The 23326-nt window shown below is 27.1% G+C and overlaps 4 protein-coding genes across 15 annotated transcripts in view; 3 read left to right on the forward strand and 1 right to left on the reverse strand.

Moving 5' to 3' along the window:
- Nucleotides 1-23326, reverse strand: part of LOC105150032 (uncharacterized) — a 211953-nt gene that overhangs the window by 76793 nt on the left and 111834 nt on the right. The gene's annotated exons all lie outside the window — the stretch shown is intronic.
- On the forward strand, nt 1459-8195 carry LOC147910215 (uncharacterized). Of its 3 annotated transcripts, none has more exons than XM_087404255.1 (10): nt 1459-1662; nt 4908-5027; nt 5136-5253; nt 5369-5630; nt 5711-5827; nt 5959-6049; nt 6178-6323; nt 7406-7538; nt 7704-7846; nt 7951-8195. In XM_087404255.1, the coding sequence occupies exons 1-9, from the start codon at nt 1459-1461 to the stop codon at nt 7758-7760; spliced, it is 1248 nt and encodes a 415-aa protein (XP_087260381.1). In that variant the 3' UTR covers nt 7761-7846; nt 7951-8195. The 3 variants fall into 3 exon arrangements, with proteins under 3 accessions (XP_087260381.1, XP_087260382.1, XP_087260383.1); XM_087404256.1 differs by having other exon boundaries at nt 8097-8195; XM_087404257.1 differs by having other exon boundaries at nt 5420-5630.
- Nucleotides 9541-16056, forward strand: LOC147910216 (uncharacterized). Of its 3 annotated transcripts, none has more exons than XR_015544462.1 (10): nt 9541-9745; nt 10584-10703; nt 10805-10922; nt 11044-11305; nt 11395-11511; nt 11729-11819; nt 11950-12095; nt 15166-15298; nt 15466-15603; nt 15716-16056. XR_015544462.1 is itself a non-coding variant. In XM_087404294.1 (9 exons), exons 1-9 carry the CDS (start codon nt 9602-9604, stop codon nt 15520-15522), a joined length of 1188 nt encoding a protein of 395 aa, XP_087260420.1. In that variant the 5' UTR covers nt 9541-9601; the 3' UTR covers nt 15523-16056. The 3 variants fall into 3 exon arrangements, 1 of the variants encoding a protein (XP_087260420.1); XR_015544463.1 differs by having other exon boundaries at nt 11095-11305; XM_087404294.1 differs by having other exon boundaries at nt 15466-16056.
- On the forward strand, nt 18055-23259 carry LOC105150028 (uncharacterized). Of its 2 annotated transcripts, XM_087404263.1 has the most exons (10): nt 18055-18681; nt 19080-19199; nt 19308-19425; nt 19555-19816; nt 19897-20013; nt 20152-20245; nt 20372-20517; nt 22349-22481; nt 22654-22795; nt 22913-22942. In XM_087404263.1, the coding sequence occupies exons 1-9, from the start codon at nt 18538-18540 to the stop codon at nt 22708-22710; spliced, it is 1191 nt and encodes a 396-aa protein (XP_087260389.1). In that variant the 5' UTR covers nt 18055-18537; the 3' UTR covers nt 22711-22795; nt 22913-22942. The 2 variants fall into 2 exon arrangements, with proteins under 2 accessions (XP_087260389.1, XP_087260388.1); XM_087404262.1 differs by lacking the exon at nt 22654-22795 and having other exon boundaries at nt 22913-23259.

Below are 23326 nucleotides of genomic sequence, written 5' to 3' on the forward strand. Positions count from 1 at the left end.
AAAAAACGCTACGAATTAATTCCAACACCTAATATAATTTAATACTTTTTCAAAAATTGAAAAAAATTATGGGGTATATAATTATAAATAATATCGTAGTTTATGTAGTTTATACTTAATTCCGTAATTGTTTACAGCACGTCATACGTTGTCTCGTTAAACCTTTTATTAGTTTCGTAAATCTTCGAGAATATAATTATTGTATAAAACATTATTTCTAATTCTATCGATAGTAAAAACATTTTACTTGTACATATGAATTTTTTCTACATAGCTTTACATCTCTAAGCTAGTTTAAAAATATCAATATTATGAAGTAGAAATTACCGACTACATTTCTAAAATAAATTATATCTAAGAATCTTATAAGAATTTAACACATACAATAATTGCATGATTGGATGTTGAAATGAACATACATTAAAGAAAATCTTCATTATTTCTTACGTCAGAACATCCTTTTATATCATTCCAAGTCATTGCAATTAATACGATTCGGATGTTTGGGCATGATCACGGGGCGCGCGGAGAATCGTTGCGCGCTTTATGTTTATATTTAGTAGACTGCACGTCAGCTAAAATACTACACTTCAACAAGTACTCGATTCACTCTTGCGTGCGATAGTTTTTTGCACGTGAAATTCATAATCGTGCTCTAACGTCTGAATCTTATTGATTGCATTACTTTAAATGGTATAAAAGAATGTTCTGACGTAAGAAATAATGAAGATTTTCTTTAAAGTATCTCCTTCAATTATATTAATCATGATGTTTGAAGTTAGTTATTTTAGTTATTTTAATTTAATTATTTTAGTTTATATTGATACTACTGACGTGTAGCGACGCACACATTATCCTGTCCTATTTATACATATTTATTTGAAATTATCCATTATACATTTTCTACGTATACTTTGAGATATACTTCTTTCAGTTTGATATAAACATTAAGTTGTACATTACTCATTTATCGACATTATTATCATAGGAACACTACAATAATATTAATTCTAGTAAACATTACTAGCTTTAAAAAAACCAATAAAATATGTGCTTATAATGTATGTAATACAACTTTTGAAAGAGAAGATTGCTTTCGAAGATCTAAGTACCTAATATTTTAGCACTATAAGATATATTTAATTAATTCAATTAAAAATTTGTTTGCTGACTGGAAGTGCGTCAAATTGTGAACCACGATCTCGCGCCAAGTTACTCCGATCTGCGCCGACCCAAACTATAAGAATGTAATGAGAGGTATATTTTCTTATAACATTGACAATTGCCGCAAAGATAATCGTTTTCAATGTAGCATGTCATTATTTCAAATGGATGACGAAATTATAGCACTTTTTATTCTCACTGCGTCATTATAGAAAATTATGAAATTACATAACCTACTACATATTTTTCTTTTATAAAAGATAGATTGCGGAAAATAACAAAATATTCAGTACGATGTTATTCAGTAATTCCGCGATATTTTTATTCACACGTATTCTGTCTACTCTAAGTAAGATGGTCTTTTCTGGCGAACGTTATTACAACATTTATCGGATTTTGTTAACAGCGATTGGTTTGTGGCCTTATCAAACGCCGATTATTATGCAAGTGCAATCCGTGTTCTTCCTTGGCACATATTGCTTCATTCTTTTATTTCAGGTATTTTATAACTTTTTCTTCTTACACTTAATACTTCTTTGAATGATTCTTTAAGAAGAAAATGATATTATGACCATTATAAATATATTGATGCCCGCTTAATGTTTCCTTTATTAAGTGACGAATTCTAATTATTATTTATAAAATTATTTATGTACTTAGTAGCTCTTACATCATGAGGCTAATATGCTAATACATATAGTCCGCATTTATTAAAAGGCATTTTTATTTTTAAGCATATTGAAACATTTTTGAAATATATTTTTACACTTAATTATACATGCTTCTTTATTCTTTTTAAACTTGAACGCGAATATTGTCACACAAATATATAGAGCGTCCATAAAGTTTGTTATCACTTCTATATTTTGGAAAAATTATGAAAAACTGCGATATCCGCAGATCATTTCGAGAGGCTACACTTTTAAGAGAGTCGGAAAAGTCCCTCTCCCCTCTCCTAAGAGAGTGCTCCAAGGGCTTCAATTTAAAAATTTCGAATGGAATTCCTTTTATTGTAACATATCATATGAAAAGGCATTAAAAAATGAAAGTTTTTGGTTCAATGCAAAGATTGATTCGTTGATCCGTTCAGGAGTTGTTCAGTGTCAAAGTTTGAAAAATTCGATTTGCTCTTACCTTCAATATGTGTTGGATTTATTGCAGTAACTGTTCAAAATGGATACCGTTCATTTCTTAGCAGTAAAATAATCTATTATGAAGTACCTTTTTTATACGGATGAAATTTGTGTCGTTTCAAAACTTTAGCAATTGTATTTTTGGGAATTGCTTTCATTACTAAATTGTTTTAATGACATTTGACCATCTGCACAATTTACACGACCTATTATTTCTATTTCTGTGACATCGTCTACCTTTTGTCTACCAGATCATCGTCTTTAACATTTCGTGTTTCTTGAAATTTTGTTACAAGCTGCTGAACCTAAACATCACTTATTGGACGTTCTCAATTTCATTAAAACACGCTGTTACACGATAATTGCGGCCACATTCTCCGTAAAGAAAATAATTTCTGTCTTATTTTTCAGCAGAATGCGCGGGTCAATCACAACTCATAGTGAAGGGTAACTGGGATCCAACATACAAAACATTCTAAGTTAACTGTGCGAATTGTCGATGTCTAAAGCATTTTCAGCCAATTTATACTAATGTATTGTTTTTGTTATGCAGAAGGTATTCGTTCGCAAAAATATTATTGTACGTGAATTCCAGCACGCTCGAATCACAATGGATTACAACAGTTTGTAATAGATATTTAAGAAAACATTTCAGAACGTAAAACAGGAATTTCGATCATTTTACTGCTAAAAAGTGAACGGTTTTAATTAGTTACTGCAAGAAATTCAAATATATTGAAAGTAAGAAATTTTTTCAAACTTTGATACTGTATAACTTCCGAACGGGTCAATGTATCAACCTCCACATGAACCAAAAGCTTCCTTTTTTAATGCTCTTTTAAATGATATTTTATTTTAATAATATTTCCCCATTGTAGTAAACTCTCTCATTCCATTTGAAATTTTTAAATTGGAGTCTCTTGGAGCATCCCCTGGAGGAGAAACTCTAGAGTGAGTTGGGGAGGTAAAGAAAGTGGCGCCAATGCATGTGCCTAATGCTGATTGGCTCCGCCATTAAATATTCTTACTGCTAGTTAGAACAAAAAAAGAAAGAAAGAAAAGATTAGACAAGAAATGATAAGACAAGAAATTGTGTCATATAGTTATCCCAGATATAGAACACAAAATGACTCTATATATATATATATATATATATATATACAGGGTTGGCCATATTCGACGGAAAGATGTTTTTTTTTCAATCATGGGAAAGAGATGTTAGATCGAGTAACGACGTTTCCCATGATTGAAAAAAAAAACATCTTTCCGTCGAATATGGCCAACCCTGTATATATATATATATATATATATATATATAAAATTGGTGTCACTCTCTTTACACTCACTCTACTCGATTCCATTAAAAGAGTAGCTACTCGAAATCATCGAATACATATTTTGCAGTTTTTCATAATTTTAAATCCTTTCCAAAATATAGGGGTAGTAACAGACTTTATAGACATCCGGTATATTTGAGTGTGTTTTTTGTTATTTAACATTTTATTTGACTGAATAACACTTAGAGTTATACAAAATTAAATGATATGGCATTTTACTAATGGCCTTCTAAGCTGATTGCTGACCTCTTCTTTTTGAAGGTTTTCATATCAAAATAATTTTTCTATAATTTAATTGTAACTCTACTGTTAGTCTATAGTTTATATTACATGTACAGTGAGAGTAAAAAGTATTCCTACAGGAAATTTGTAAAAAAAAAGTTTTATTTGTAGAAAATAAACATTGATTAGCCATTTTATATAATAAATACATTCAGTTCTAACATAAATAAACGAGCTTCATATATATTCTTGATTTTAGAAACTAAATTTATCGTCTGTACGAATACTTTTTGAGCATTCAAACAATACAATTTTTTATTTTTGCTTTTTCAGATGATATATTTTGTATAATTAATACACATCCTTTTGGTATATTATTTTATATATTATTTTAAGAAACATACAGTCTATTTTATTCTTTATGAATAAATTGTTAATTATCCAACAAGAAATGATCGTTAATTAAACGTCAATTAATCGATGTCAAATTAATATTGAAATCGTATCGCATTTATATCGATTCGACATCAATTCGATAACTTATTTCTCTAAATAATATTTACTTTTTAAAATAAAGTTTTTTTAAAAAATATTTTCTCTGTACGAATACTTTTTGTATTCACTGTATATAGATTTTGAATACCTATATGCGACAGGAGTTATGTGCTACTGGACATACATACATTTACAATTTAAATACACTCATACATTATTTTAATTCTTTATTAATTTTGTAACTAAATACTGTTTTTAAAGAAACCAATTTTTTTAATCTGTATTTATGGAAGACCATATTTCTACCTCTGTTTCTCATCAAGCCATTATGCAGAGTCGCTACATTTTTATAAATAGCGTCCAAAATAATGAATGTTTCGCAACTTTGAATTCAGAATCAATCAATTGAATGACTTTTTAACGACAAGTATAATTAATAAGCTTCATTTTTATTGATATTAATCAAATTATTGTACAAAAATGAAAATAAGGTGCCACAATATACCTCCTCCTCTACATAAATTCGGTATATTGTTTTCATATTTATGTGTTGCAGTTTACGACTTTTTTGACAACAACGTGCAACGTGGAATTTATTTTTAAACAACTATCATATATTTTCATTACTATCTTATGTATTATATTTTATAACGCTTACTATTTTAATTCCAAGGAAGTAAGTATTATTTATAATATTACTTTTATGAAAGAGTTTTTTAACACGAAAATTTTAATTTTTGCAAGTAAGAGGATTTTTGAAGCAATAATTGTTGTTAAATGATAGGTGAAATATTTGTTGAAACAAATAAAATTGGACTGGAATTCAATCAAAGATAATAGTGAAATTAAAATATTAGAGAAATATGCTAATGAAAATCGTTTACTATCACTAATTTCAAGTAGTAAGTAAATTATAAAATAGATATAAATAACAAATTTAATATATACCTGTCTGTTTGAAACTTTTACTATTTACTGATGGAAGTTGTATGTCATCTTATTATTTTCAATGTCTAGTTATCGTCGTATTTATTATATTTTTTATTATAATTATTGAATTAATACCAGTCGTTCTTGACGCTGTCTCACCGATGAACAAATCGCGACCACGTAAAGTAAAAATAGATTTTGAATTTTTTATCGACGAGGAACAGTATTTTTATATTTATTTAATATATGAAATCATAACAATAGTAATTGCAATATTTACCGTTCTTGCAACGGGAATGTTATCGTTAGCGTTCATCAGGCATTGTTGCGCCACTTTTAAAATCGCTAGGTATGTACCTATATTTTAATTTTGCTAAAGAAAATAATCTATCTTGAATTATTTTTTGATTACATAAAAATTGTTTGCAGTAATTTAATCGAAAAAACAGTGACTCAACATACACTTCAAATTTCTTCTTATCAGAAAACACATGTGATGTGTCGGAGAATTAATCGTGCTGTTCATATTCATAGAAAATCTATTCAGTTAGTCTTTACTTCATTTATTCTTTTAACATTATTATTTACTATACATGACACACATTAGTTTTAATTTTAAAAATTATATTTTTTAATACAATTAACTCAAGGAATTCGATTTTTCTTCGCTATTGAAGGTTTTCTACATTTTTTATGAATATTATGAACAAATGGTACTTCACTTTAGTGATAATCGGCGTAGTGTCTTTAAGTTGCAATCTTTTTCGAGTAAGTAATGCGCTTATGTACTTATTATATTTTTTCTGTCTTTCATTTAATTCAATTTTTATAGTTACGAATTCGTATATTATATATAAATTGGAATATGTGAATAATAATATAACACATTTTTACAGTTGCTTAATTCATTAATTGTTTCAAATGAGTTTTCCGAAATAGTAATGTGTATCTGGGTAGTAATATGTCACACTATTATACTGTTCGTATTTAATTTTGTTGGACAGTCAATTTCCGATCACAGCGCAGAAATATTTAAAGCCGCGTAAGTATCATATGTTCATTAAAACTTTCGATGAACTAAATCAATTCACATATTCAATGAGATCAATGTTTATCGTATGCTTTTTATTAATTTCTATTATATCTTCTAAATATAATCATAAATTAATAATCGATTTTTTGAATATTGAATAATCAATTTTTTTAATTAGATTGATAAGAGACATATATATATATATATTAGGTGTTGGAATTAATTCGTAGCGTTTTTTAATGAAAGAATGTTATTTATTTCACATGAGCATTAAAAAATACATTAATTCCAACACCTAATATATATATATATATATATATATATATAATTTTAGAATAATATTTATATAAGTATATTTGACAACCTATTATTTTATGAAATGGGATAAAGAAATTTATTTTCGGTCATAGAGTATTGTCATACTTCTAACGTTCAAATTCAAAATACCCTTCACGACTTATGTGAAATAATTTCTTTTAGTAAATTTGCTTGAATTTTTTAATGAGTTCTTGCATTTCTGATAAAAATATTTCATTGGGCAATATGTTTCTATGACTAATTGCTCAGTAGATTTGAACATTTTTTTTATGTGATCCGTTCTTACGTTGCATTCTCTTACACGTACTTGTAAGTCGCGTATATGTGTTTGTAAAGTATGAATGGCCGTACATGCTGCGCGCGCGTGTTATATACTTACATGCATAGAATTTTAGCAGAATAACGATTCTAGGCTTGTTTATAATTAAATATCCTACTTATGCTCTATTGCAATATTACTGATGTAAGCAGAAATCAATGAGATAATCCAGCAATAGATGAAAGTGTAAAATTATAAACATATATTATTTGTTGTTGATTTCATTTAATAATCTTTAAGTACATAGCACGTATGTATGTACGCATTTACGGATATTTATACATCAGGTTACATATTAATGTCTGGGATATCAAGTGCACATTTTATATATACTTATATATTTGTTATTGAATGAATGAAAAATACAAGCTGCGTATAATTTAAATGCTCAAGCACAATCAAATACGAATGTTATTAATGATGCTAAATTTAACATTTTTACAAATGTTTATAGGTATAATACAATGTGGTATTTAGCTCCAATATCAATACAAAAATTGCTTTTATTTGTGATGCAAAATTCTCTAAAAACTCACACCTTAACACTTGGCCATATTTATGTAACATCATTAGAAGGATTTTCCACAGTAATAAATACTTTATAGTACTTAACAGTAATCCAATTGTGTAGGAAAAATTTTATTTTATCTGTTTTTGTATTTAATGCGTATTTAAGAAGACAATAATGTTACATAACTGTTTGCACAATCAAATCTTGATGATTGCTTTACAAAGTTATAATATTTTTTCAGCTTATAACTACAGCAGTATCATACTTTACTGTAATGTATACCACCATGATGAAATAATACAAAACAAAAGTTTTAGTTAGTTATAAAACCTTATATGTAGTAATACTTGTATGTATTAGTAACAGATCGTTATGGATTTCTAGGTACGTAATTATATCGTAAAACATCATAAATCTCATATTATTATATAAAATATATGCTGTACCATTAGCAGCATTAAAATATCAAAAACATTTTTAATTTTTAGCACTTAACATATAATATCTGCAAGCTGAAATATATGTCATTGTAATAGGATAATCCATAATTCGTGTTGCGCGGTTTTACTATGGCAAGTGCTAAGATGCCACAAATATGCAACTTGAGAATATCTGAGATTAATCTTTTTTTTAGTTTGGGACATATCTTTTACTTTTATTTATTCGGAGTGTTACTGTTCAAGGACTTGTATAATACAGATTAATACAATATATTGGACAATGCCAAAGTTTATTTTCGCTGTGTACTTTACTTTTTCTCGTCCCATCAATAAATAATGATATAATTTATTTAAGAGAATGATGAATGAACAATAAAATTTATTAAAATGTATCTGATTCACCAACGTTTTCATGAAAATTTTCAACATACTGTTAATATACAGTTAACTGAAAATGATTATATCTCGTCTTATACTTATATACAAGAGATATAATTCAATACTCTTTCAAATTGGTAGAAATCACGGGGTAAGTACTTATAAATAATATTATAGTTTATGTGGTCCGTACTTAATTCCGTGATTGTTAACATTACGTCAAATGTTGTTTGGTTAAACCTTTTAATAATTTCCTTCGAGAATAGAATTATTTTATAAAATGCTATTTTTAATTCTATGGATAATGAACATTTTACTTGCACATACGAATCCTTTTCTGCATAAGTTACACCATACTTTACATCTCTAAGTTACATTTAAAAATATTGTAAAGTGTAGAAATTAGAATTCTAAAATGAATTATATCTAAGAAACTTATAAGAATCTAACACAAGTATAATAATTACATGATAATGTTGAATACTTATTTAAAAAATTTTATTATTTCTAACGTCTTTTTATGTCATTTGAAGTATTGCATTCAATGGGATCTTAATATGTTTGAACACGATCACATGACGCGCATTTTATGTTTTATGAATAGGCCGCACGTTAACCAAAATATTGGTACTACACTCCAACAAGTACTTCACTCTTGCGTGCGACAGTTCTCTGTGCGTGTCTCCTAATCGTGCCCGAACATCTGAATGTTATTGATTGCATTATTTTGAATGGTTTAAAAGAATTTCTGACGTAAGAAATAATGTAGATTTTCTTTAAAGTATTTTCTTCAATTGTGATAATATTGATCTTAGTAAATATTACTGACTTATAATAAAAAAAAACAATAAAATATATATAATGCATGTTATATCTACAACATTCAAAAGAGAAGATTGCTTTCGAGGATCTAAGTACCAAATATCTTAGCACTATGAGATACATTCAATTGATTCAATATAAAACTTATAACTGTTTGTTGACTGGGGGTGCGTCATACTGGGAACTACGCTCTGGCGCAAAGGTTGCCCCGATCTGCGCCGGTCCAAACTATAAGAACATAATGAAATGTATATTTTCTTATAACATTAACAATTGCCACGAAAATAGTCGTATTTCAATGTAACATATTATTATTTCAAATGATTGACAAAATTACTTTTTGTTCTCACGTAATTATAGAAAATTATTAAATTACATAGTCTATCACGAATTTTTCTCCTACAAGAGATGGTTTGCGAAAAATTAAGAATATTTAGGACAATGTTATATAGTAATTCCGTAATATTCCCATTCGTACGTATTCCGTCTACTAAGTAAGATGGTCTTTTCTGGCGAACGTTACTATAACATTTATCGGATTTTATTAACAATAATTGGTTTGTGGCCTTATCAAACGACGATTATTATGCAATTGCAATCTGTGTTCTTCCTTGGCGCATATTGTTTTATTCTCTTATTCCAGGTATTTTCTTTTTTTTCTTGCACTTAATACTTTCTTGGATGATTCTTTAGGGATGAGGGTATTATGATTATTGTAAATATATTAGCCCTTCTTAATATCTCCGTTATTAAGTTATGAATTCTAATTACTTATGATATTATTTACTTAGTAGTTCATACATCATGACGTTAATATGTTAATACATAATAAACAGCATTTATTAAAACGCATTTTTACTTTAAAACATATTTACTTTAATACTTAATTAACATATAATACTTAATTAACTTTCATATTCTTCTTAAACTTGAACGGATTATCACACAAATATATGTTTGAATGTGTTCTTATTATTTTTTTTAACTGAATACATTTCAAGTTATGCAAAGTTAAACGACAGTATGGCATTTTGCTAATGTAGCCGCATAAGCGTATTGACTGAGCATGTATATGGATTTTTAGTACTAGTCAGTCTACATGTGGAACAAATTATGTAAACACATACATTTGCATAATTTAAATATATACACTGATACAATATTTTACTTTTTTATTAATTTTAACAAAATACTGTTTAAAAAACAAATCAATTTTTTAAATCTGGTTTTGTAGAAGATTGTACTATCCCTATTTCTCGAATCATTATGCAGCGTCGTCACATTTTTATACATAGCGATCTAAGTAACGAAAGTTTCATGAGTCTAGAATCAATTGAACAACTTTTTGACATACATAATTATTAAGTAAATATAAATATGAGTAATTAATCAAATTATTGTATAAAATGGAAATAGTGCTATAATATACTATATTCTCCATTGCATAAATTCGATATTGTTAACATATTTATGTGTTGCAGTTTACAACTTTTTTGACAACAACGTGCAACATGGAATTTATTTTTAAAAAATTGTCATATATTTTAATTACCATGTTATGTTTTATAACTTATAACGCTTATTATTTTAATTCTAAAGAAGTAAGTATTATTTGTAATTTTATTTTTATGGAAGAGCTTTTTTTTATCCCGAGAATTTTAATTCACACAAGAAGAATTTCAAAAACATTAATTATTTAAAGATAAAATATCTATTAAAACAAATAAAATTGGACTGGAATTCAATTGAAGATAATAATGAAATTAGAATATTAGGGAAATATGCTAATGAAAATCGCCTTCTGTCACTAATTTTCAGTTGTAAGTAAATTACAAAATAGATGTATTAAATAACATTTATAACATTCTGTCTGTTTAAAACTTTTATTGTTTACTTATAATTAACAAGATTGTATTTGATCTTGTTATTTTCACTGTCCAGTTGTCGTCGCATTTGCTATATTTTTTATTATAATTATTGAATTGATACCAGTTGTCCTTGACGCTGTCACACCGATGAACAAATCTCGACCACGTAAAGTAAAAATAGATTTCGAATTTTTTATTGATGAGGAACAATATTTTTATATTTATTTAATATATGAAATCATAACAGTAATAATTGAAGTTTTTACCATCCTTGCTACGGGAGCATTATATTACGCGTTCATCAGGCATTGTTGCGCTACTTTTAAAATCGCTAGGTATGTGTATCGCCTAGGTATCTTTTAATTTTGCCGAAGAAAATAATCTATCTTGAATTGTTTGTTGATTATATAAAAATTATTTGCAGTAACTTAATCGAAAAATCGGTGACTCAATATACACTTCAAATTCCTTCCTATCAGAAAACACGTACGATGTGTCAGAAAATTAATCGTGCTATTCATATTCATAGAAAATCTATTCAGTTAGTCTTTACATAATTTATTCTTTTAACATTATTATCTGAAGATACTGATAGTGTTTCGGCGCTAAGATACACGCAGTGACACTACACAGTCACTACTTTACGCAAACCGGTCTATTATATATAACGCATATTAATTTTAATTATAAAAAATCACATTTTTAAATATAGGTAATTAACTCAAGAGTATGAATTAAATTTTTCTTTGTCATTGAAGGTTTTCTTCATTTTTCATAAATATTATGAACAAATGGTATTTCACTTTAGTGATAATCTACGTAATGTCTTTAAGTTGCAATCTTTTTCGAGTAAGTAATGCACTTATGTATGAATTACATTTTTTACGTCTTACATTTAATTCAATTTTTATAGTTGTGAATTTATATATTATGTGTACATTAAAATATACATGAATAGTAATACAGTACATTTTTATAGCTACTTAATCTATTAACCTTATCAAATGAGTTTTCCGAAATAATAATATGTATCGGTATGGTAATAGGTCATATTATTTCAATGTTTCTATTTAATTTTGTTGGACAGTCAATTTCCGATCATAGCGCAGAAATATTTAATGCCGCGTAAGTATCATGTATACATTAAAATTTCCAATAAACGAAATTAATTCATTTATACGAAGTCATTGTTTACATGAATGATATTTTTATTAATTTCTAAACTACTTTTTTCTTCCATATATAATTATAAATTTTAATAATCCATTTTTTTAATGTTAACTTATCCATTTTTTAAATTAGATTAATAATATTTGAAGAGACATTATTATTTTTTAGAATGATATTTACATCCCTAACAGCATAAGACGTCCTCAGATTTTGAATACTGAAAATTCTGAGACATATAAGATTGTTTAGAACATTGTACTAACAAGGAGATCACCAGATGACAATGTCGGGGATTTTGATGCGCTTTTTACAGGCTGTTCTTGAGTGAAAAAAAAACGATACGTGTCCGGCCGTTTCAGCCATTGGCCCATAGTTTCGAAGAAATCGATTTTTTAAATAATTACTGTAGTAATTTGAAAAACGTACTGCATAAATGGAAATATTTTTATAAATTTCATTTTAATTTAATGTTATTAGTTTTAATTATTTTTTTTGTATTGTAATGAAATTTCATGAAATAATATATTATAGATAATAATTAAACACTCATTTATGGAATATTTATTATTATCGTTGTTGTCATCGTTGTTGTTATCCACATAAATAAGATTGTAATGAAAACTGTTACAGTTTCTGATGAAATTAGAAATTGGAAATTATTAATAAGAACAAGTAAGTCATATGTTTGTAATCTTCTTTTGATTAATATTAATCGATTTATTAATATTAATAGAAAATTGTATTTTGTAGACGTACATTGTACGGATGAAATAAATCATAAAAAACAAGAAAAACATAAATATTTATTGCATTGCGAACATCTTACGAATAAATTTTAGAATGAATTTTATTTTAAAATGAAAAATTTGGTTCTTATCAAAATTGATTCCTGAAAGAAGCTATTTCCATAATGTCAATCAAATTTGCTTGTCGCCAAATATTAGAAAAAGTTATGTCTGCAACAAAAATTCATTCATAAGATATTTATAATGTTGTAAATGTTTATGTTTTTTATGTTTTTATGATTTATATCATCATCCTGTATGTCTACAATGTACGTCTACAAAATACTATTAGTTTTTTATTATTATTAATAAATCGATTAATGTTAATCAAAAGAAGATTACAATCATATTACATATGACTTACTGTTCCTAATTATAATTTCCAATTTCTAATCAATTTCCAACTTCTATTCATCAGAAATCGTAAAAGTTTTCATTATAATCTTATTTTCATATGAATAACATCAACGACGACGATAAGGATAATAATAAGAATTCCATAAATGTGTGTGTTTAATTATTTATAATACTAATATGTAATTTCATAAAATTTCATTACAATCAAAAAGTAATTAAAGCTAATAACATTAAATGAAATTTATAAAGATACTAATATTTTCATTTATACAGTACGTTTTTTAAATTATTACAATAATTATTTAAAAAATCGATTTCTTCGAAACTATGGGTCAATGACTGAAACGGCCGGATATGTATTGCTTTTTTTTTGCTCAAAAACAATCTATATAAAACTCATCAAAATCCCCGACTCCTTCATCTAGTGTTTCCCTTGATGAAAACTTTAGAATGTCCTTAGCCTTAATAAATGAGCGCTTAAAAATGTTATAAACAGATCCTTCCATAACAGATCCTAAGCATCTCCTGAGAACGTGGACTATTAAATGAGCGCCTCATTATGTGCTACATACGTTCATAAGACATAAAAATAAGAAATTCTAAAAGTGTCCATCTGTAATCCGCGGAATCTATTTTTGGATTTTTCTATATTCGATCTAGATCTGCCGTTAGAAGGTATAGCCTCTTACATTTAAAATTTAGTTAGGATCTCAATATAAAGAAATATATGTAAGCTCAAGCAGACATGTCATAATTATATGTGCTTAGTGCAAGATATGATTGTATTTCTTTTTTTTTTAACTTAGTTAACGAATATTTTATAAAATATTACAGTCTTGCAAATTCAGCACACTTTATTATGCGATTGTCCTTCGGATGTCTTCAGAATATCCCTTGGATGCCTGTGCTGTATGCGAAGTAATAGAAAACAAGCATTCAAACGAAGTTTCAAAGTCCATTCGTAATCCTTGTGGATGTAGGACATAATGAGGCACTCATTTCATAGTTCACGTGACATCTCCAGGACGTCCTTGGACTACAACAGGACATCCTGCAGACGTACCGTGTAAATAGCAAGACGTCCCTCACAGGACATCCCTCTGCTGTTAGGGATAAATATTTGGCCATCTATTATTTCAAAGAATGGGAGAAAGAAATGTACTTTTGGTCATACAGTATCTTCGTACTTGCAATGTTCATATTCATAGTATCCCGCATGACATATATGAAATAATCTTTTTAGTAAATTTGCTTGAATGTAGTAATTTTTAATCTGTAGTTCTTGCATCTCTGATAAAAAATTTCGGTGAACAATATACTTGTATGGCTAGTTACTGAATAGATTTCAACATTTTTTTTATAATTCGGAATGAATGTGATTCGTTCTTATGTCGCGTAGGTATACGTATATGTGTTTGCAAGTCCATATAAATGTCCATACATGCTGTGAGCGCGCACATTTGTGTACATATACACGTAGAATTTTAGCAGAATAACGAGCACGAACTTCTTTATAGTTAAATATCTTAGCAGTGCTCTATTGAACAGTATTGTTGGTGCAACCAGAAATCAACTATAATAGATAATCCAGCATATGAAAGTGTAGAATTACAATCACATAATGTTGTTGTGATTGCTACTTTTATTTAACAACATCTTTAAACACATAGCGCGCACGCACGTTTATGGATATTTATACACAGACATCTGATTACATTGTGATATCTCAGATATCAAGTGCACATTTTATGTATATAATACTTATATATTTGTTATTAAAAGAATGAAAAGTACAATAAGCTACGAATAATTTAAATGCGCAAGCACAAGTAAATATGAATTTTATTAATAATGCTAAATCTAACATTTTTATAAATTTATAGATATAATACAATGTGGTATTTAGCTCCAATACCAATACAAAAATTGCTTTTATTTGTGATGCAAAATTCTTTGAAAACTCATACCCTAACACTTGGCCATATTTATGTACCATCATTAGAAGGATTTTCTACAGTAATAAATACTTTATAGTGAATAGTAAACTAATTGTCTAGCAAAAAAATTTTTTTTTTTTTTATTGTATTTAATATATATTTAAGAAAATAATAATGCTACAGAATATTGGTTGTAACAATAAAATCTTGATGTTTGCTTTTTCAAATGTTAATATATTTTTTTAGCTTATGACTACAGCAGTATCATACTTTACTATAATGTATACCACGACGATGAAATAATTCAAAACAAATGTTTTAATTATAAAACTGTGAACGTAGTAATTCTTGTATTAATAACAAAAGATTGTTACAGATTTCTAGGTACGTAATTATATGCTCAAATAAATCATAAACCTCATATTATTATATAATATTTAAATATATGCTAAACCATTAGTAGCATTAAAATGTCAAAAATATTTTTAATATTTAGCACTTAACACATAATACATGCAAACTGAAATCATATATCAGTCATTGTAGTAGGATAATCCATGATTCGTACTGCGCGGTTTTACTATGCAATGAGTGCTAAGAAGCCGTAAATATGGATAATATCTGAGATTAATCTATTCTTTAGTTTCACATATTAAGGACGTACTCTTACTTATCGGAATGTTGCTGTTTAAGGATTTGTGTAATACAAATTAATATACTGAACAATGCCAAAGTTTATTTTCGCCGTGTACTTTATTTTTTCTCATGTCATCAATAAATAATGATGTAATTTATTTAAGAGAACACTGAATAAGCAATAAAATTTATTAAAATGTATTTTATTACCAATGTTTTCATGAAAATTTTCAACATACTGTCAACATACGGTTAATTAAAAAAGGTTAATCCTCTTCTTATATATATAAAAAAGATACGCATATAGTTTAATGTATCTTCAAATTCGAAAAACTGTGAGGTATGTAATTATAATTAATATTATAGTTTATGTATAATATTCATACTTAATTTTGTAATTGTTTACAGCATGTCAAATGTTTTCTCGTTAAACTTTTTAATAATTTCGTAAAACTTTTAGATTATAATTATCTTATAAAACGCTAATTTCTAATTTTATTGATAGTAAACGTTTTACTTGCACATATAAATCCTTTTCTACACAACTTTACATCTCTAAGTTACATTTAAAAATATTGTAAAGTAGAAATTACTGAACTACATTTCTAAAAATTGAATTGTATCTAAGAACTTTAGGATTTAACACATTTTAATAATTACAGGATAATGTTGAATACATATTTAAAAAATTGGACATTATTTCTTATGTTCTTTATATCATTCGAAATAATGCAATCAACAGGATTAGAATGTTTGAACATGATCGCATGGCATGCAAAGAAGTTTGGCGCGCTTTATGTTTATATTGAATAGGCTGCACGTCAGCCAAAATGTTGGTACTACACTTCAACAAGTACTCGATTTCACTCTTTCGTATGACAGTTCTCCGTACATGCCTCATAATCGTGCCCGAACGTCTGAATCTATTGATTGCATTACTTTGGTAAAACACGGTTGTTATGTTTTAAACAAAACGTTAAAACTTGTTTAAAACATGTTTGAAACACTGGGCATTGTTTAAAACACTTTTTAAATAATTTTAAACTATTCTTAATTAAAACTATTTAAAAACGCTGCAATTAAAATATGTGATTTGGAAAAGAAATTGTAAAAGAGAAACAAAAAATAATATATATGTTGCAAACAATTTTTTTATTTATTTATAATTTATATGTTCTACTACTAGTACTACATATAGACTATAAGCATATAAATAATAAAATAAAACAATAAGAAATAAAATAAAATTCATTAATCTTTTGACGGAATATATAAATTACATTCAGTAGTAGTTCTTTTCTACTTATAACTGTAAACATAAAAACTTTTAAAAAAATATCAGATTTTACTGTCTCAGTCTCAATTCTCAATATTCATGTACAAGAGTATTAGACTAGTGTTTTTGTTCAATGCCTTCAAAATTATTACTAATTTTGAAATTTTTTCTGTGTCTAATCTGTTTCTTAATTTTGTGGTGTACTATTCCAAAAGCTGAAACAACCTTTTTATGCCAGCAGAAGAAGCAATTGTATGGAGTTGTGTTACCAAATTGAATATAACAACATTGATACTATTTTTTAGTTCTAGTCATATTATTAGCTTAACATTTTTAAATGCTTCCTCACAAAAAAGATAAATTTTGAACGGAGTTTTTGCTCGATAGGATATAACGTCTGGCATGGCTGCAGGATAGTATGAACCAGTACTCCCGATTTATCAACCCGATTTTATTTACCCGCAGGATTAATAAGGTCGATAATGAATTCGCGTTCATTTTGGAAAAACACTCATTGATGCTCATACAAGAAACATATTAGCAGTAATATAAACTAAAAACAATAAATAAAAATAACTAATTCTATCAGTTATTTATTATTTTTTATGGCGAAAGGTTCAAACATTCATACAATATTTTTTTGTTTAACCAACAAAAAAGATTTTAAACAAAAAAACATTTTTTTCTTGTTTAAAACATGTTTTTTGTTGCTTAAAAAACACAAAATGAAACAGAAAACATTATTCTAAATAAAATAAACAATATTTTTTGTATAAAATAAAAAAAAACATGTTTTTTTAACAACTCTAATATAAAAGAATATCTGGTGTAAGAAATACTGTATATTTTCTTTAAAGTGTCTCCTTCAATTGTGATAATATTGATCCTAGTAAATAATACTGACTTTATAATTTAAAACACCAATAAAATATATACGTATATACGCATGTAATATCTGCAACGTTCAAAAGAGAAGATTGCTTTCGAAGATCTAAGTATCTAATATCTTAGCACTAAGATACATTCAATTGATTCAAAATAAAACCTATTTGTTGACTGGAGATGCATTATATTGGAAATTACGCTCTGATGCAAAGTTTTACCCCGATCTGCGCCGGTCCAAACTATAAGAACGTAATGAAAGGTATATTTTCTTATAATATTGACAATTGCCACGAAAATAGTCATATTTCTATGTAACATGTCATTATTTCAAATGGTTGACGAAATTGTAGTACTTTTTGCTCTCACTGCGTAATTATAGAAAATTATTAAATTACATAGCTTATCATATATTTTTTCTCCTACAGGAGATAGCTTGCGGAAAATTTAAAAAATATTCAGTACGATGTTATTCAGTAATTCCGTGATATTTCCATTCACACGTATTTTGTCTACTAAGTAAGATGGTCTTTTCTGGCGAACGTTATTACAACATTTATCGGATTTTGTTAACAGCGATTGGTTTGTGGCCTTATCAAACGACGATTATTATGCAAGTGCAATCTGTGTTCTTCCTTGGCGCATATTGCTGCATTCTCTTATTCCAGGTATTTCACAACTCTTTTCTTCTTACACTTAACACTTCCTTAGATGATTTAAGGAGATTATGATTATTATAAATGTATTAGTCCTTCTTAATATCTCCGTTATTAAGTGATGAATTCTAATTACTTATGAAATTGTTTACTTAGTAATTCATACATCATAACGTTAATATGTTAATACTAATCAGTATTTATTAAAACGCATTTTTACTTTCAAATATATTGAAACATTTTTAAGATACATTTTAATACTTATTTACTTTATTATTCTTCTTAACTCGAACGAATTATTACACAAATATATGTTTGAATGTTCTTTATTATTTTATTTGACTGAATACATTTCTGCATAAATGGTCTGCATAAATTTCATATATTATTAACATACATATGTATTGCAGATTACAACTTTTTTGACAACAACGTGCAACATGGAATTTATACTTAAAGAACTGTCATATATTTTAATTACCATATTATGTTTTACAACTTATAACGCTTATTATTTTAATTCTAAAGAAGTACGTATTATTCGAAATTTTATTTTTATGGAAAAGCTTTTTTACCCCGAGAATTCAAATAAAAGGAACTTTAGAAACACTATTAATTATTAATTATTTAAATGATAGGTGAAATATTTGTTAAAACAAATAAAATTGGACTGGAATTCAATCAAAGATGATAGTGAAATTAGAATATTACAGAAATATGAAAATGAAAATCGTTTTTTGTCACTAATTTCAAGTTGTAAGTAAATTATGAAATAGATATATTAAATAACGTATTTTGGATATGTACCTGTCTATTCGAAACTTTTACTGTTTACTCACGATTATTACGAAGATTGTATGTCATCTTGTTATTTTTAATGTCCAGTTGTCGTCGTATTTGCTATATTTTTTATTATAATTATTGAATTGATACCAGTCATTCTTGACGCTGTCACACCGATGAACAAATCTCGACCACGTAAAGTAAAAATAGATTTTGAATTTTTTATTGACCAGGAACAGTATTTTTATATTTATTTAGTATATGAAATCATAACATTAATAATTGAAATATTTACCGTTCTCGCAACGACAACATTATCGTTCACCCTTATCAGGCATTGTTGTGCTACTTTTAAAATTGCTAGGTATGTGTCTATATTTTAATTTTGCTGAAGAAGATAATCTATGTTGAATTGTTTATTGATTATATAAAAATTGTTTGTAGTAACTTAATCGAAGGAACAGTGACTCAACATACGCTTCAAATTTCTGCTTATCAGAAAACACTCGTGATGTGTCAGAGAATTAATCGTGCTGTTCATATTCATAGAAAATCTATTCAGTTAGTCTTTACATAATTTATTCTTTTAGCATTATTGTCTATTATACACGACTCACATTAATTTTAATTTAAAAAAAATCATATTTTTAAATATAATTAATTCAGGGGTATGAATTAAATTTTTCTTCGTTATTAAAGGTTTTCTACTACATTTTTTATGAATATTATGAGCAAATGGTATTTCGCTTTAGTGATAATCTGCGTAATGTCTTTAAGTTGCAATTTTTTTCGAGTAAGTAATGCACTTATGTATGTATTACATTTTTTACGTCTTACAATACTTTAATTCAATTTTTATAGTTAATTCGTATGTCTAAATTAAAATACACATGAATACTAATACAATATTTTTTTATAGCTACTTAATGCATTAACCTTATCAAATGAATTTTCCGAAATAATAATGTGTATCAGTATGGTAACAGGTCATATTATTTCAATGTTTGTATTTAATTTTCTTGGACAGTCAGTTTCCGATCATAGCGCAGAAATATTTAATGCCGCGTAAGTATCATATATACATTAAAATCTTCATAATAAACGAAATCAATTCATTTATATGAAGTCATTGTTTACATGTATGATATTTTTATTAATTTCTAAACTATTTTTTTCTTCTTAAAATATAATTATAAATTTTAATCCATTTTTTAAATGTTGAATAATCCATTTTTTTAATTAGATTCATAATGTTTAAACAGACATTATTATTTTAGAATGATATTTATGTCCTTAACAGCACAAAACGTCCTTAGGATGAGTCTGAATACATGCTGAATATTCTGGGACATATATAGGATATGTTTAGAACATGATACTAAGATTAAAATTTTAGAATGTCTTTAATTTTAAAATGTCTTTCTAATAAATGAGCGTTTAAAAATCTCATAAACGCTTCATAAGATTCTAAGCACCTCCTATGGACATTTTGTGGACTATCAAATGATCGCCTCATTACGTGCTGCATGCATCCATAAGACATAAAAATAAGAAATTCTAAAAGTGTCTGTCTGTAATCCGCGGAATCTATTTTTGAATTTTCCTATATTCTAAGACTGCCGATAAATGTGTGGCCTCTTTAAAATTTAGTCACCATGTATATATAAAGAAATATATGTAAGCTCAGACATATCGTAATTATTCATATTAAGTTTTTGTACGTGCTTAGTGTATAAGATATGAATGCATTTTTTTTTATATCAACAAAATTAACAAATATAATAATATTTTGTAAAATATTACAGTCTTATATAGATTCAGCACACTTTATCCAAAAGATATCCTGCGATTGTTCTTAGGATATCTTTTGGATGCCTATGTAATAGAATTACTTCAAGGATTACTGATGGACTTTTTTTAGGACTTTGGTTTGGATGTCTTATAGATATCGAAGGGCATAATGAGGCGCTCATTTCACAGGACATCTCCAGGACATCTTTGGACTGCAATAGGACATTCTGTAGATGTCCTGTGGAGCTGGCAGGACGTCCACTGAACGTATCTCTGCTGTTAGGAATAAGTATTTGGCAATCTATTATTTCATAAAATGGGAGAAAGAAATGTACTTTTGATCATAGAATATCTTCGTATTTTCAACGTTTATATTCACAGTAATCCGCACGACTTATATAAACGATGACTTATATATATGACTTAAATAATCTTTTTAGTAAATTTCCTTGAATTTGTAATCTGTAATTCTTGTACCTCTGATAAAAAATTTCAGTGGATAATATATTTCTATGGTTAGTTACTGAATGAATTTGAACATTTCTTTTATAATTCTGAATAAATGTGATCCGTTCTTACATCGCGTTCTTCACGAACTTTTATATGTCATGTAGATGTACGTATAAGTGTTTGCAAGGTATGAGTATCCGTACATGCTGTTGGCGCGCGCGTTTGTATACATATATGCGTAGAATTTCAGCAGAATAACGAGCACAAGCTTCTTTATAGTTAAATATCTCAGCAGTGCTGAACAATATTGAACAGTATTGACGCAAGCAAAAATCAACAAGATAATCCAGTAATAGATGAAAAAGTAAAATTATAATCATATAATATCATTGTGGTTGCTACTTTTATTTAATAACATTTTTAAGTACATGCGCTCATGCACGCACGTACACACGCATTTACGGATATTTATACATAGACATCAGGTTATATTGTAGTGTCTCGGATATCAAGTGCATATTTTATTTGTAGAATACTTGTATATTTGTCATTAAATGAAGGAAAAATACAAGTTACATATAATTTAAGTGCGCAAGCATAAGCAAAATGAAAAGTTATAAATAATGCTAAATCTAACATTTTTATAAATTTATAGGTATAATACAACGTGGTATTTAGCTCCATTATCAATACAAAAATTGCTTTTATTCGTGATGCAAAATTCTCTGAAAAGTCATACCCTAACAATTGGTCATATCTATGTATCATCTCTAGAAGGATTTTCTACAGTAATAAATACTTTATTGTGAACAGTAAACTAATTGTCTAGGAAAAAATTTATTTTTTATCTTTTTTTTATTGTATTTAATGCGTATTTAGAAAAACAATAATGCTACACAACATTGGCTGTAACAATCAAATCTTGATGATTGTTTTACAAAAGTTAAAATATTTTTTTAGCTTGTGACTACAGCAGTATCATACTTTACTGTAATATATACCACGACGATGAAATAATACAAAACAAATGTTTTAATTGGTTATAAAACCATGTAGTAATATTTGTACGTATTAATAATAGAAGATTGTTACAGATTTCTAAGTACGTAATTATACTCAAATGCTTAAACAAATCATAAATTTCATATTATTATATAATATTTACGTATATGCTGTACCATTAGCAGCATTAAAATATCAAAAATATTTTAATTTTTAGCACTTAACACGTAATACATGCAAGCTGAAATCATATATTAGTCATCGTAGTGGGATAATTCATGATTCGTACTACGCGGTTTTACTATGCATCGAGTGCTAAGATGCCGCAAAAATGTGCAACCGATTAATATCTGAGGTTAATCTGTTCTTTATTTTCACATATTAGGGACATATTATTACTTATTCGGAATGTTGCTATTTAAGGACTTGTGTAATACAAATTAATATACTGGACAATGCCAAAGTTTATTTTCGCCGTGTACTTCACTTTTTCTTGTGTCAATAAATAATGATGTATTTTATTTAAGAGAACACTGAATAAACAATAAAATTTATTAAAATGTATCTCATTACCAATGTTTTCATGAGAATTTTCAACATACCGTTAACATATCGTTAATTCAAAATGATT

Source organism: Acromyrmex echinatior, chromosome 3 (genome assembly GCF_024713525.1).
Source record: "Acromyrmex echinatior isolate Ae372 chromosome 3, ASM2471352v2, whole genome shotgun sequence".
Classification (NCBI taxonomy): domain Eukaryota; kingdom Metazoa; phylum Arthropoda; class Insecta; order Hymenoptera; family Formicidae; genus Acromyrmex; species Acromyrmex echinatior.

What these genes read in the sequence shown, in the direction of transcription:
- LOC105150028 (XM_087404262.1), top strand. Translation starts at nt 18,538, where the DNA reads ATGGTCTTTTCTGGCGAACGTTATTACAACATTTATCGGATTTTGTTA. An exon ending in ATTATTTTAATTCTAAAGAA is followed by an intron (nt 19,200 to 19,307) that starts GTACGTATTATT and finishes TTTAAATGATAG; the next exon opens with GTGAAATATTTGTTAAAACA. An exon ending in TAAGTTGCAATTTTTTTCGA is followed by an intron (nt 20,246 to 20,371) that starts GTAAGTAATGCA and finishes ATTTTTTTATAG; the next exon opens with CTACTTAATGCATTAACCTT.
- LOC147910215 (XM_087404255.1), top strand. Translation starts at nt 1,459, where the DNA reads ATGTTATTCAGTAATTCCGCGATATTTTTATTCACACGTATTCTGTCT. An exon ending in GCTTCATTCTTTTATTTCAG is followed by an intron (nt 1,663 to 4,907) that starts GTATTTTATAAC and finishes TATGTGTTGCAG; the next exon opens with TTTACGACTTTTTTGACAAC. An exon ending in GCAGAAATATTTAAAGCCGC is followed by an intron (nt 6,324 to 7,405) that starts GTAAGTATCATA and finishes AAATGTTTATAG; the next exon opens with GTATAATACAATGTGGTATT.
- LOC147910216 (XM_087404294.1), top strand. Translation starts at nt 9,602, where the DNA reads ATGGTCTTTTCTGGCGAACGTTACTATAACATTTATCGGATTTTATTA. An exon ending in GTTTTATTCTCTTATTCCAG is followed by an intron (nt 9,746 to 10,583) that starts GTATTTTCTTTT and finishes TATGTGTTGCAG; the next exon opens with TTTACAACTTTTTTGACAAC. An exon ending in ATTATTTTAATTCTAAAGAA is followed by an intron (nt 10,704 to 10,804) that starts GTAAGTATTATT and finishes AATTATTTAAAG; the next exon opens with ATAAAATATCTATTAAAACA.